The following is a 15,157-nucleotide window of genomic DNA, read 5'->3' as shown; positions in this document are numbered from 1 at the left end:
TGTGTTTGATGTTCGAATTGATGGAACACAAGTATTGGTTGTTTGAATTGATGGAAAATGTGTATTTATTATTTGAATTGATTGAAAACATGGAGGTATTTATTGTTTGAAATGATGGAATGTATTTGGTGTTTGATTTAATTGAAAAAATGTAATAATTTACTGTCCGAAATGAGGGAACATATGTATTTGGTGTTTGAATTGATTAGAAGAAGATACAATTTGATGTTCGAATTGGTGGAAAAAATGTATTTTGATGGAACAAAAGTTATTGGTGTTCGAATTGATGGAAAACATGTTTTAAATGTTTCAATCAATGATACAAGATTTTAATGATGGAACAATTATTGATGAATCATCTATATATGGGTAGTTAGAACTGTGTATTTGGTGTTTGAATGAAGCAAGAACCATGTATGTATATTTGATGTTTGAATCAATGTAACACATGTATTTGATGTTTAATTTTATAGAACGCTTACGTTTGATGGAACAAATTGTTTATTGATGTTTGAATGATGGAACACACATGCATTCGATGTTTGAATTGATGGAACACAACACATTACAGTTAGTCAAAAGATACAATAACGAAAAACAGCCCCTAATCGCAAAAATCCTATGATATAAAATTAATTTTCAACTTTCATTATCGTTTCAATGTTTACCACTTGATGTGATTGATTTAATGTTAAATATAAGTAATTTTTTGTGTTGATATCCGCTTTTAATGTTAATGCATATCAAAGGAGTTATATCCATTGTTGGATGGTATTCATACATTGTAATAGTGTCCATTCTCGATCACGTTTGACAGAGTTTTTTGAAAAGAAGTGGACACAAGCACTTTGAGCAAGTGGAAGAGTTTGTGTAGTTGGGAAGTATATTTAATAGGGATGGAAATGCTGATGGATATTGAAGAAAGGGTAAATGCTTTAAACAGGCAAAAGAAAGATGAAAATTAACTTAATGTTGTATAGATGAAATCCCTGGGGATAGAACTAGGATTGGCCGGGTTTCAAAAGTGGAGGTCCAAAAAGAATGCAAAGCTGAAGAAAGCATAGTGAATAAGATTAAGAAAACGACGCTAGATGGTATAGACATGTGCAGCGGATAAACAGAGAAAGGAAAATATACAAAGTGAATGATGAAAAAGTCGTGGGTGCCTGAAGAACGCATGACGTGACTTGGTGAATCAAATTCTTACTTGAATCAGTCAGAATATAAAAGACGATCAATGTGAATGAAGCTAGGAGTGTGTGCAAAGACCGAGTTATGAGGCAGTCTATCATTAGTTAGTCTAGTATGTGGCACTTCTGCTCTAGACTCAGTTTTAGATTTTTCCAACATTCAATGAGATGGTTTTTTTTAGATGGCGTGATTCATACAAACTTTAGAACAATAAGGAAACCGTAATGAATGTGCATACTCCAGTCTCTCTTCATTATTACTTGTCATACAAGATAATACATTGTACAATCACACCACAATTCCAATGTCGCAGTAAAACCTTAATGGAAAGGGTCATTATATAAAATGCAAAGATATTGCAGATACATAAATTCGAAAACGTATTAAGAACATGACAATTCATTGTGATCAATTATTTAAATCAAAAACCTCCGCAATAGAAATAATTCAAATGGTGTTTTGGTTTAGAGGAAAATGGATTCACGGGTCAGTTGTTGATTGTTTTAATGGAGCTGCCTCGTGTGTGTTTTTAACTAACAGAATGTAATACAGGTAGAGAACTCTGAATAGATACTAACTGAGTGGTTTGTATGTTTGATAGCTACAGAGATTATAATACTGTTTTTCTTTTCTTTCGTGCTGTCACATCACGGTTTGGATTGGAATAATCTCCTGACACTTGCATGGCGTGTGGTTTCCTTTTTAATTATTACATTTTACCCTTTGAATTGTACATCGATGGGAGCAGCTCTCAGAAGTCCAACTATCCTGAAATGCTCGGGCAAATAGGGCTGGCGTTCGGTTGTATGAACTATCTCACGGGTGCGCCCAACACTCAGAAAGTGACCGCCGCCAACGCTCCACAACACCAGACCACAGACTTCACCACCTACCAGCTACCTACTCCCGTATCTGGGGGCTCCAGGAAACAGATCCATCCCGAGAGCGGAGAGAGTCTCACTTCTTCAAATGAAAAGATTACAATAACGGCAAAGTCACCAAACAGATCTCCGTCAATACAAAATGGAGCGATACAAAAGATATCTCCACTGCTGGCGACAACTACTTTCGAACCTCCGTCCGAACCTAATCAACTCACACCTTACGGATACAATGCGGCGGCCAATATCCCATTCGCCTTTTCACATCAGCTTTCGCCCACGTCTAATAATCTCCAGAGAAACCTCTCAGTGGACGCGGAGAACGTGAAACTCTTCAACACCTCGGAGACTGGGAGAGAGAGCCGAAGTCCAAATAGACAAGAAGTGACCCAGAGTAGTATAAGGAAACGCGCGCAATTTGCGCAACAACAGAACAAGCACTTTTTGTTCCGGCAGCAGCAGTCTCCCAGCCCGCCGGCGTCAGCGCTGCGCATCAAGGCCAAGGACGCCATAGAGCTGTTGAGCGCGGACAACCTGCGCAAGACGTCGTTCAGGGCCAAAGGTCAGTCCGAGTCGGTAGACTGCGTGGCATCGTCCCGGGAAGCGGTGAGGAACATCCCCAAGAGCGTGTCGGTGTTTGCGCGGACGGGCGCGTGGGACGAGGTGCCTTTCGGCGGGAAGAAACTCGGACTGGGCAAGCGCAGCAGTAGTGATTCGCGTCAATGTCTGCTCTGTTCGCACGGTGACCGCTGCGGCTGCTCGCGCCACTCCTCCGCGGAGTCGGGCCCTCCTTACACGCACGCTTTACACGCACCAGACTTCCTCTCCTCGAGCTTTCACCCGCCTCCCCCGGCTGACTCGGCTGACTCGGCTGTGTCGGCTGGCCCGGCCACTTCAAACTCTACTTCCGCCCAAGGTTCTCACACACAGTGTTGTTCGTGTCCCCCTCGCTGCATGCTTGTTTCCCGCGCCTCTTGCCCTCGCCGTTGCCCTTGCCTGGTGCAGACTGCAGACCTGCACCCACTAGTCTCAGGCTTGCTGTCTCATGCCCCTAGAAACAATCAACAACAGTCTGACAGCAAACTGTCATTGCAATCATACTTCAGTATTTCAAACAACTTGCAACTGCTCCATGTCTGATAACTTTCCAATCCATTAGCAACTACTGTATTTCCTAGATGTTCCCTTGCATTATTTCAACATGCTATATGTTGTATGTCTTACCTAAATAAACATAATTATAATCAGAACATTTCCGTGCTGTGATTCTGTTAGGAATCGTGGCTACCTTTGACCTGCACCTAATTCCACCAGGTGATTTCTAGCATAACCTTTGCTATGATTATTTGAATGACGTTATAGCACTCTTAGAGAGAGTAAATTTTTTCTCTCTAACTCTTTCTGTTCTGAAAATGAATATTGGTAGTAAACATAAAAACTGCCCTTCCCGAAATATCAATGATTTTCAAAAGATCGCCAGCAAAATTGTGCACTCTTTTTCTGGTAATCTATTCTATGGAACTTGTATGTCTATCGCAAATAAAAATCTATTTCTTGCGCATGAAATAATATTTTTTCGTCCTCTCTCCGCACTGCATTATTATATTCTTTCTCCCAATTTATTTTGCTGCTTGTGGCTTCAAACTGAAAGCAAATTTGAATCCTGCTTGCCTCGTGTTATATATTTATGTTGCATGGTTCTCGTCAAATTACCTGCCTGACTGGATTGCCGTTAAACGTACATACTATATAATATTGTGTTTAATGTTTCGTATTTTACTATACGAAACTGATTTGTTGACTTAGTAAGTGTCTATTTTATTATACTCTTGGTGTGTTCTGAATTGGATAGCATTATGAAAAGGTGTATAAAATATGTCAAAATGGAAAATTTTGTAGTGAAGAGAATTCATGTAAAAGTAATGCATAATATTTTATTTAATCGAAGATTTGAGCAGTAAATTGTCAGAAAAATTTTAACCCTCTAGCTTTTAGGGTCATATACGACTGAGTGTCCATATTTTATAAAAGTATTTTTATCTTTTTTTCTATGATGCGGAAATACATAATTTTTTTACCTTAGAAAGAAAAATAATAATGCTTTCCAGTTTGCCTCAAATATTTATACTGGATGCCATTAATAAAATATCCAAAATGAATAATTCATATTTCGCGTCGCTATTGTAACTTTAAAAATTATTTTTTATTATATGAACAAGATAAAAGTGAAGTTACAGTTTTCTTACAATTCTCCAAGCAATCTAATGTGTTTTCGTAATATCGATTCTCTCAATTTTTCTACGTTTGGAGTAAAAAATGAAGTAAAAATGTGGTTAGCGTTTTGGACAACATTTTTCATATATGATATTAAAATTTTATTACTTACAAAATAGTAGTGTTTTTTTTTTAACCGCTTCTGTGCCAAGAGCGAGTTAACTCGCATTCTTGGCCTGCTGTGCACAGCTACACTTCTACCTACTGGCATTTAAAAGGTTAAATGCATACACCGGAATAATTTTATCTAGTTTCTAAAACAGTATTTTTTTACGGAAAATAAAAAATTAGATGTAGGTATATAGCGCATTTGAAATACAGAAAACATTGCAAACTGAACAAACGTCTTAAAAGTACTGAAGGGAAATACAACTCTGCCATCCTTTTTTTCATTGATTTCTAATCTCTATTTAAAATGCACATAAAGCATGTGAATTTGGGTAAATGTTGAATCAAATATGTATTGCGCAAAACTTTTACGTGAGTTTCGGTGTAACTGACTAACTACATTCATTGAGCCGAGTTCAAAAGGAATAAATTTTATTAGTTTTTCTTTATTTGATTCAAGTGCCGTTTTTAATTTTTACAAAATATTTGTATAATGCAATCAAGTAGCCATCATCATTAAGTTATCACTGAACAAGTAACTAATAAAATCAATAATAATTAATGCATGTTGAGTTCCTGGCAAACGATTATTTGAATGTACACCTTTTTCATAAGCAATAAAAAAAAATTATTGTTTTTATTAATTTATGTATCCCATATAAAAAATATCTAATTACTTATGCATTTGTTTTCTACAAAAATTATCGCAATGTAAGTATACCAAAAAAATGTTTTAATTTTGTCAAAAATCTTGTTTTTACTGAAATGTAATTATGTCAATTAATATTTAATTAGTTTGTTATTTTAAAGTAACAGCCTTCTACAGTTTTCCACAGCAACTTTAATTTAAATTATCTTTTCACTACTGTCTTCAGTATCAATGGGTTATTTTCACTAACTATGTATGAATACCGTTAAAAATATGTGGAAGATTCAGGACGGGTTGTTTCACAGAATTTTTCAACAATTCATCCAATTTTAAAGCTGATTTTCATGTTCTGTGAAAGTTCCATTCAAGTTATGTTATTATATCATTATTGGTCAGTTGTTTAAAAAAACTGAAACATTCACAGAACTTGAAAATCAATTTTGAAATTTTATGAATTTTTCGAATTCTGTGAAACAATCCGTCCATAAAGTTTATTATTCTAATTATGATTATTGTGCTAAAAATAATTTTAATATTCAAAATAATCTAGAACTGCACATTCGAAACGGTTCCAACTGGCCACAACGTCATTATGACATAGAAAACGAGAATATCTGGTTAGACGGCTATCACCAACGTCGCCAAGCGTGACGTCAGTGCCACCGAATTCACAAGTAAATACAAACACGTCGTTTTGACGGAAAATCGAAAATGGCACATTTTAAATCGTTATAGAAAATTTATTTGTCATTGTAAAAATAAAATAAAAATACCTTCGTTATCGTAATTTTTTTTTCGAGAATTAAAAAAACAGTGAAAATACTCTATTGGCGAGATCCACTATTCAGAATCGAAATCTTGCTTGAATTGGATTTAGCAAGTCTGAAACTCTCTAACCTTAATCGTTCTCATATCATTTCCCTCCTTACGATGTCCTTTCTTTGTCCATTTGCTTTCCACATTCAAACCATCCAAGCGTATCTTTCTTAATCTTATTCATTACACTTACATCAGCCTTTTGATATCCTGATCGCAACATCATTTGCAACACGGTCATACATGGTCAACAGCATTCATTATCCTTTCATCCTTCCTCTGTTAGTTCTATACCTAATTACCGTTCATATATTTGGGTTGGTATTAGCACTCCACTGTGGAATGCTTGCTTCAACACATTTAGTCCACTAATAAAGAAGTTTCCTGCATTCACCGTTCTTCCAATGTCCTCATCAACCTTTCCATCTGTCATAAACCAATCTGATGCCATGTTTTGTAATGTGGGTGCGTATTGTGTGTAGGTGTGGGAGGCAATGGCCGGCATGCGCAGTCCCTGCCCGGCAGCCCCGCCGATAGGAGAACTAACTCCATCGGGGTCGTTGGTTCCGCCGAAAGTCTGGTGTGCAGGGTGAGTCTTCTGTTCTTTACACTTTACAGGATACTTGCTTAAGAAAATTCTTTGTTATCGACAGAATACTTGTTATCTATATGATTGAACGGGTCCCTCGAATAAAGTTCTAACCATAGACATATGAATATTAGTAGACCTGCCCTAAGTGATTAAAAGCGTATTATTCCCCACTCCCCATACCGGTTCCATTGGAGCCGGCTGGGCTCGCGTATGGCTTCCCGTGAATCTTGAGAATGTGACGTCATCATTCTTATTCGAACTAGCGTCGAGCTATGGTCGAGGCATTTTATGAAATAACACGGCAAAATAGTGGCTTGTGCTATGAAAACTTGTAAAAATAGATGTGAAAAAGAGAATAAACCCAATTGTCGTATTACATTCCATATATAAGCATCATTTTAAGCTTATTCACGTCGTATAATATGAATCAGTTGTAGAAACATATACTATCACATCGAGCCAACATTGGTCGAATGTAGCGATTCTCAAGTGTGCGCATCGTTGTTACTGGGAAGTAAATTATGAACACTTATATAAGTGTCTTAACTAAATACGTAAACAAAATATTCGACTCTGAAAATAGAAGAAATTTTTTTTTGCCGAATTTGGACTTTGCATATTTGTTCGTAACGTGGTGAGTAATTTGCGCTCCCATGTAAAAATGTCTATTCATTCAAAAGCAGATTTTACTTTTAAGAACTAAATGGTGATATTATAATGCGAGATGCCTATATACTGTCAGATTGATTTATTGACGAATCACAGTCAGCTTTACCCCCTTCGTTCTTCAACAGTTGATTTTACCCCTCACCTTTAATTTCTAGTCTATATATTCATATGTCTGTGGTTCTCACCAACAAATTGTGTCAAAGTTAAGTGTTTGATGGAATTATGTTCCATGTGGAATTATTATACTATCCGTATTAATGAAAAGATATTCCCAATCTTACATTGTTATTTTGTTAGCAATGTGTATAAGTGCAATGCAAGGCATAATTTTTTAATGAGAAACTAATGTTTATAAGACAAGGTTTTATGCATAACATAAAGGATAGCAAATAATTAGTCGCCTGAAATATCAACACAAATTGAAAATATCTCCTGAGTAAAAATAAATGCCGCCAACAGGAATTGAACCCATGCCTTCTGATGTCCGGTCAGGTTCTCTGAAACCGCTGAGCTATGTCGGCTAATTTCTAACCCGCCAAATGATTCAATATGTACTAGTACCTCAATCAACAATTACTGCTTATTATATTTTTACTTTTACTCGGGGGATATTTTCAATTTGTATTGATATTTCAGGCGACTAATTATTTCTTATAATTATTTTATATCCTTTATGCTATGCATAAAACCTTGTCTTATAAACATTAGTTTATCATTAAAAAATTATAATATTTGACAAGTCAACAATATTTCACCAATAAATGAAGATATTATATGTCTCAATGCCATCTAGTGAGAAATTTAGCACTAATAAAGCCTTTCCTACAAAAATAAAGTTGGTTGTTTACAGGTGGAAAAAATATAAGAATTAATATAAGGGGCCGTTCAAGTATTACGTAAGCAGATTTATTACAATTATTTACCCCCTCTTCCCCCTTGTCACCAAAAGTAAGCAAAGCTCTTACCCCCCCCCCCCTCCCGTGCTTACGTAAAAATTGGTACCTATATGCATTTTCTGTTAATGTATTCTGTTTTTTAAGCGAGTACCTAAACGTATTAATTATTTGTGGGAATCCCCGAATATGTATTCGGTTTTCAAACATAGACAATGTGTGAGTTGCCAATATGTAAAAAAAAATAACTACTGCTGAGCAGTGCTGACGTAATCACTATCTCGACCCCCCCACCCCCCCCCATGTCATCAAAAATATGCCTATAATGCCCCCCTATAGTGCTTACATAATACTTGAACGGCCCCTAATAAATAAAGTAATTGTTGATTGAGGTACTAGTACAATTCCCGTTGGCTGCATTTATTTTTACTCGGGAGATATTTTCAATTTGTATTGATATTTCAGGTGACTAATTATTGCTTATAATTATTTGCAATGCAAGTCCTTAATGGGATACTTGTTGTCTTAGTTCTTTGTTATTAGCCTCGGATGTGCCAAAGATGCCTATTGGTATCTCAACATATTATGTACCCACCTTGTGCCAGATGTGCTTATCGGTACCCACATACAGTAATATCTTTTCTTTGTTTTTTATACTTGAAAACTTGTCGGTATCATATTAAAATTAATTGTAATCACTTGTCCAGAGTTGGAAAAAAAAATTTACATACTTTTTTCTATTTTCTAAAGCAATCTATGTAAAACTGTACTTGGCTTTGATTCGTTTGCAGGTTTTAGCTGAACAGGGTTTAGGCAAATACTGTGATCAAGAATTCATCAAAACTACCTCGAGAGAGATGCAGGAGGCACTGGACATGACTCCCGAAGAAATGGACAGGTCGGTACCTCACTACCTATAAAATGTGTTTACTGTAAAGTTTGTAAGTTAACAATGTAACATACAGGTAAGTTTTTAGATTTTCACGGCCAAAAGCATTTTTGTTGTTTGTTTTTGGGGTGTTATGCCGTGTTACGCTAACTCCTTCTTTGGCCGACGTTTCGGACAGCGTTGCAGTGTCCATCATCAGGGCAGATCCGGTATCTTCGGATCTACCGGATCTGCCCTGATGATGGACACTGCAACGCTGTCCGAAACGTCGGCTAAAGAAGGAGTTAGCGCAACACGGCATAACACCCCAAAAACAAACAACAAAAATGTAACATACAATCTAATGATTAAAATAAGTCGAGACTGTATCAATCGATTTATTTAGATAACTATACTCTTTATGAAGGGATAAGTGCTTTATTCATTGATTGTTGAAAGACTTTTATGAAGGGATAAGTGGCTTTATTGTTTGATTGTTGAAGGACCATTATTAAGGGATAAGTGGCTTTATTGATTGATTGTTGAAGGACTATTAATCATCTTAAAAGAATTTAAAAATAGAAAAAGACACAAAAAGGCTCATTATATTGTTGTGAATCGGCGGGTTCCACGTTGTGCGCCGGTGTTGTGAATCGTGCCTTGCGTAGGTTTCGGCGATAGCTCAGAGTAGAGGATAGAGAATCCAAATCCTTCAGTTAAGGGTCAGCCAACAGGCTTTTACACGGGGGACGATGCCAAGTCAGACTACTCCATATTCGTCAAAATGAAACTCAAATGGGAGTATAGGATAATATATTCACATGCACAAATACATTGCAGTTACACAAATGGGAGGTACAATTAACATCCTAAATAAATTCCTGACTGTTAGTTAGAACAAACTCTCTCGTAAATTATTTCTGGCTGGCAAGCTTGTATCAAAACATTATAAGAAAGAAAGGCACAGGAAGAGAAAATGATAATATAACGGCTTACATGGTTGACTGGATGATGCAACTCGTGAGTGATGAAACACAGTTATGACGGAGTATCTTCCGTGATGTACGCGCTACTGCGCGTACAAATCTTAATTGTAAAACGGCACATAATTTAAGACCGGTTTTTAAAGTATTACGCACAAAAATGTCGTTTAAATTGTCCACGCTCTAAGAGCGTCAAGGCTGAGGTCAGATCTGGAGTGATAATGGCCGTTGATGATTTCACGAGCGTGCGTGTCGGAGCGTGCGCTGTACAGTGTTGACAATTAAACCGCGCGAGATGCGCAATACCCGTGCGCAACTATAAATGGTACCAACTGACAGCTTCTTAATTTAGTTCGCCGGTCTTTTTGAAAGTATTGATTTATTATGTGACAATATGTATAATTAATTGTGTGTTTCAGGGCCGCCCACCAACTCCTGTTGCAGGAGAGACAGAGAAAACAAGCTCAACTGCAGCAGATTCAGCAGAATATGTCCGGTCAACAATTGTCGGTGGTGAGTTCCTATTTATGGCAATTCCATTAACTACGCCTTGGCAATCCCTGATGACCCAATAGGTTTTACCACATATACGCCATAAGTTGTCTGAAGAAACGAAGCTAGCTGTCCACAATGAAGAGCTGATACCAACCCTGAATCACAGAAGTGAGACATGAAACTGGCAGAGGGATGAAAGTAAACTGAATGCTGTAGAAATGAGATATAATGCAATGAAGCGGCATGTAAGTTAGTTAGTAAGAAAGAAGTACTACAAGGACGCATTATAAATCTAATTGATTGTGGTTTTTTTAACAGGGCTTCGGTCCCGACAATGGTGGCTCACCGGCCCAATACTCCAACAGCCCAACGAGACCCACCGCCGGTCCACGGGGCAACTTATAGCGGAGGCCTATCTTCTTATAGCCATCTGCTGGGCCCCTGCGGTGACACCGTCACACCCAACCCAGTGTCACACTTCGCTTTGTGGCACTTTCGTTACTTTCTGTGACGTACAACATGCATCAAAACCAGCATTGCTGTCTCACCCAGCTCATGTCTGAATCGGATTTTGTGTCACAACAAACTCATGTGTGTCATCTAGCTTCTGTGCCACAAATGATAGCTAAGTGTCACCTTAAGCTATTACTGTGTGTTACCCAGCAATATAACAACTGTCACAACAAACTCATGTGTCTCATCTGGCTTCTGTGTGACAAATATTAGCTACTATGTCGCCTAAAGCTATTACTGGGTAACAACCTAGTAACTCAACTGTCACAACAAACTGATGTGTTCCATCTAGTTTCGGTGTTACAATGAATGATAGCTACCGTGTCAACTTAAGTTATTACCCAGCTTTGTTGTTGTGTTGCATTGAGCTTCTGTATAAAATCTGGCTATAGTGTCAGCTGTAAGCTTCTGTGGAACAACCAACCGGCTACCTTGTCATATTGAGCCTCTTTGTAACACCCAGCTAGATGCACATCAGATCCTGTGTCACACCCGGCTTTTGTGTCACGCCCGGCTACTGTGTCACACTTAGCTCCAGTGTCACAAGATTATTTCACTAATTGGGCACGTATTTTAATTAGAGTTTTATGAAGTTTCCTGAATTTGAGATGAGAACAATTGAATCATTATTTCAAAATCACATCGTCAAATTAAGAATGATTATTAAATCCGAAATGATTGAAAATGTGGTGTAATTTTAATACGTTCTCAACTTAATTTGTTTTTACATGTTGCTTTCAATCTAAAGACCAAAGCATCTTAAAAATAAGACTTTGACATTTAATATTAAATTGTGTTATTTAGAAATTAAATTATTATTCAATAAATTACATAAAAATCGCGTTTTTTGTTTTCAATGTCTAGTATGAATTAATTATAGATAAATTTTATTCAATTTGTTGATTTTCGTAAATTTATAATATTATATTTCGTTAATTTTTTTATTATCCCCTATTGTTGGACGCAGTCGAAAGTTTGGAAGTAGCAAAAGATTGGCTCAGGAAGGTTGCACCAATTTCTGGTGGCTTGTTTTCATTATTTCTTAAGAAATGAAGGCACTTTAAAAAATATATCTTTTCTGATGAAAAAAAAAAAAATCAAATCTTTCAGGATCTAACAAAGGACATTATTTGAATATTTGCAAATATAATATCAATAGCAGAAAGGCAAAAGTGCGTCAGCGCCAATTTAGTCAAAATGAGTTAATCACACAGTTTTGATTAGAATTTTTGTCTGATCAAAACTGTATATTTAACCCATTTTTGACTAAATTGTCGCATACGCCCTTTTGCCCTTCCAGCGTTGATATGTTTTCTGAAGCACCAAAAAATCTAAAATGGTGAGCACTGGCATCATATAATTTGCACAGGTTTTTCTGTATGGAACGTCAACTATTAGCTATCAACTGGCATTTCCATCCTGAGCTACAGAGTTTTATCTATCTATTTTACTGACTAAAAACCTATAAAACGAAACTATATTGGTTGTTTCCATATTTTTCAATTAGAAAAAAAAAATGTATTTAGTTGTTACATAACCATGATTAATTCTTTAGCCGACATTTCAGACAGCATAACAGTGTTCATCGTTCACATAATATGTTTGTTCATGAAAGTGTATTTGGAACTGAATATTACTTTAACTTTGGGTATTACTAAGCTCCATAGCTCACGATGGCAATATTTGCATTGCTCTAGAAACCCCAATACTGTACAAATTTGATGATGCCACGAAGATTTCAATCGTTGGAACTCTGCTAAAAATATATCCATTTTTTTCCAAAGCCTAGAAATATCGCAGATAAAATTTCCTCGTATTCATTTTGACGGACAAATCAATGAATGTTTTTTGTTGCCATTTTCATTATTTTTTTTTATAATTTAATTCAAAATAAAAAAATTATAACTGTATTTTAATGCATTTAAAACAATTTCAATAAACGTTTTGAATAATCTATGAAAAAACACAAAACAAACATTTTTTTTTAATTCTATTTCACTTTTATTTAGTTACTCTTAGAATGGGTTGTTTCAAATTTCAACATTCATTTTCAGGTTCTATGAAAATCCTATTCAAGTTCTGTTATTATATCATTATTGGCTAGTTTCTTGACAGAACTGAAATAATAACAGAACTTGAAAATTAACTTTGCAATTTGAAGAATTGTTCAAATTCTCTAAAACAACCCGTCCTTAGAGAATATTTTTAATATAAGCTCTATTATTTTGACGGTCCCAAAGAACAATGTCAGATGTGTAAATATGTAGTTTTGCCGTGGAGCTGTTTAAAGTTTCATTTCTGCATTATTGATAATATATTTCTCCAATTAAATAAATAATCAAACAAAACTATATTTCTTGATCTCAAAAACAGTGAAAATGCAGAAAGAAAACATCAAACAGCGTTACTGTAAATCTACATATTGCACATCCGACATTTTTTTTCAGGAACGTCGATTTGAATCTAATTCTATTCATTTCTAAACTAAGGCAAGTTTTAAACGATTAATTAACTACATATTATTATTATAAAAGAGTGTTAGAAAAGTATATTGTTTCCCTCAAAAATTTTGTTAAACACAAGTAAAAATAATTGTGTAAATATATATGTATATTTAAACAAATTTCAATGTGGCCAATAAATAATTATATAGATAATTTTAAATATTGGATAACTTTCAAGGACTGTGAAATTTGAATGAAATAAATATTTATTACTTATTATGTATATTAAATGAAATTTATTGTAAATTATTGTGTATAAATGTAAATTGTGCGAAAACCATCATTTTGTATTTTAAACGTCAAATTTATATTAATTTTTTTTTTTCATATTGTGTTTTCTAGTAAATGTAACAATATTGTTTTTGGTGTAAATATTTAATACATGAATTTATTTTTAACAGTTCAAACTGGAAAATATTTAAATGTGTGAGTGTAGATATTATATATTGAAATATTACGTTAAATTTTATAAATCAATGTCGAAAATTATTAACCTAAAATATTAAAAATAATCGATATGTTAAATTTTGTCTGTTAAAACATTTTAAACGTGGCCAAGTTGTTGTCGGTAAAAAGCTAGGAAAGAAAAGTAACGAGAAATAGATTGCAAAGTTAATTTTATAGAGTCTCGGTGTTGCAAACGCAACGACAATATAAGTTTTAGCAAATTTTACAGAGGAAGCAAAAAATTCCCAGTTTTTTTCAGAGATGTGCAAAATGGGTACCCAAAACCATTTGAAATGCAAAATGGAAATGGGTCAAAAATTTTCCATTTGAAAATGCAAAATGCAAAATGGTTTTTAGAAAAGCATTTCAAATGCAAAATGCAAAATACCTATTTTCAAAATGCAAAATGGTTTCTCAGGTCAAACAATTAAAATAATTATAGAATTTTTAAACAATTTCGTCATTTAATAATGGACATCAATGTATAACAAACATATTACATGATGGTAAATCCAAAAACACCACGACTACAGATTATGAAACCACAAAAAATTTGCGCAGGACTAATGTTGCCAACGTAAAAACATAGAAACTGCTATCTAACATTTAATATTACAGCGTCATGGCCCCATGTTCAGTATTTGAATCAGTATTTTTTGTAATGGTATCACTCAATTGCCAGGGCTCCTACCAGGGAGCAACTTGACAAATGGAAATTATCTCTCATAGCGAGGTTGAGGACCGACTGATATTTGGGGCTTATGAAAAAAAGATGAGTGGAGATAGTAAGAAGAATGTTGCAAAAAAGCATTTAAAATGGAAAATTCATTGAGAAAAGCATTTAAAATGCAAAATGCAAAATGGTTTTTAGAAAACCATTTAAAATGCAAAATGGAAAATACCCATTTTGCATTTCCATTTGAAATGGATTTATTTGAAATAAAGCACATCTCTGGTTTTTTTTTTTATTAAAATACATCAACAAACAACTTTTAATTGAGATAAACTTACGCGCATAGCCGAGTTTGGGCCGAATTCCTTGATTTTTTAAGTAATTTTTTTGTTGTAAAAAAAAACGTTTTGCTGAAATCTGGCACAAAGCCATTTTTGCAAGCGCAACGATGGTATTCTTTCAAAAACACTTGTATCAAAGCTAATTAAAATAACAGAAACAAAGATGATTTATCGTGATTTATTTTTTGGGATTAAGATTTATTTATTGATTGTAGATGTGCCCTGATGATGGACACTGTAACGCTGTCTGAAACGTTTGC

General features: G+C 35.1%; 2 protein-coding genes across 2 annotated transcripts in view; both read left to right on the top strand.

The window, feature by feature from the left end:
- Window positions 1–11,690, top strand: part of Ca-alpha1D (Ca[2+]-channel protein alpha[[1]] subunit D) — a 229,062-nt gene extending 217,372 nt beyond the window's left edge. Inside the window, exons 42-45 of the mRNA XM_089649395.1 lie at window positions 6,402–6,508; window positions 8,865–8,971; window positions 10,344–10,437; window positions 10,738–11,690. Of these exons, the coding sequence (XP_089505521.1) occupies window positions 6,402–6,508; window positions 8,865–8,971; window positions 10,344–10,437; window positions 10,738–10,824 (395 nt within the window). The 3' untranslated portion in view covers window positions 10,825–11,690. The remainder of the gene's footprint in view (window positions 1–6,401; window positions 6,509–8,864; window positions 8,972–10,343; window positions 10,438–10,737) is intronic.
- Window positions 1,885–3,212, top strand: LOC149409863 (uncharacterized). The gene has a single exon (XM_089649055.1). It carries the CDS (start codon window positions 1,965–1,967, stop codon window positions 3,210–3,212), a length of 1,248 nt encoding a protein of 415 aa, XP_089505181.1. The 5' UTR covers window positions 1,885–1,964.
- Window positions 11,691–15,157: the final 3,467 nt, after the last annotated feature.

Source organism: Hesperophylax consimilis, chromosome 29 (genome assembly GCF_061612785.1).
Source record: "Hesperophylax consimilis isolate HC1 chromosome 29, BYU_Hcon_1.0, whole genome shotgun sequence".
Classification (NCBI taxonomy): domain Eukaryota; kingdom Metazoa; phylum Arthropoda; class Insecta; order Trichoptera; family Limnephilidae; genus Hesperophylax; species Hesperophylax consimilis.
The sequence above is the reverse complement of the archived record's forward strand: the minus strand, read 5'-3'. Positions and strand labels throughout refer to the sequence as shown.

Excerpts from the sequence above, each read along its gene's own strand:
- LOC149409863 (XM_089649055.1), top strand. The coding sequence starts at position 1,965 with ATGCTCGGGCAAATAGGGCTGGCGTTCGGTTGTATGAACTATCTCACG.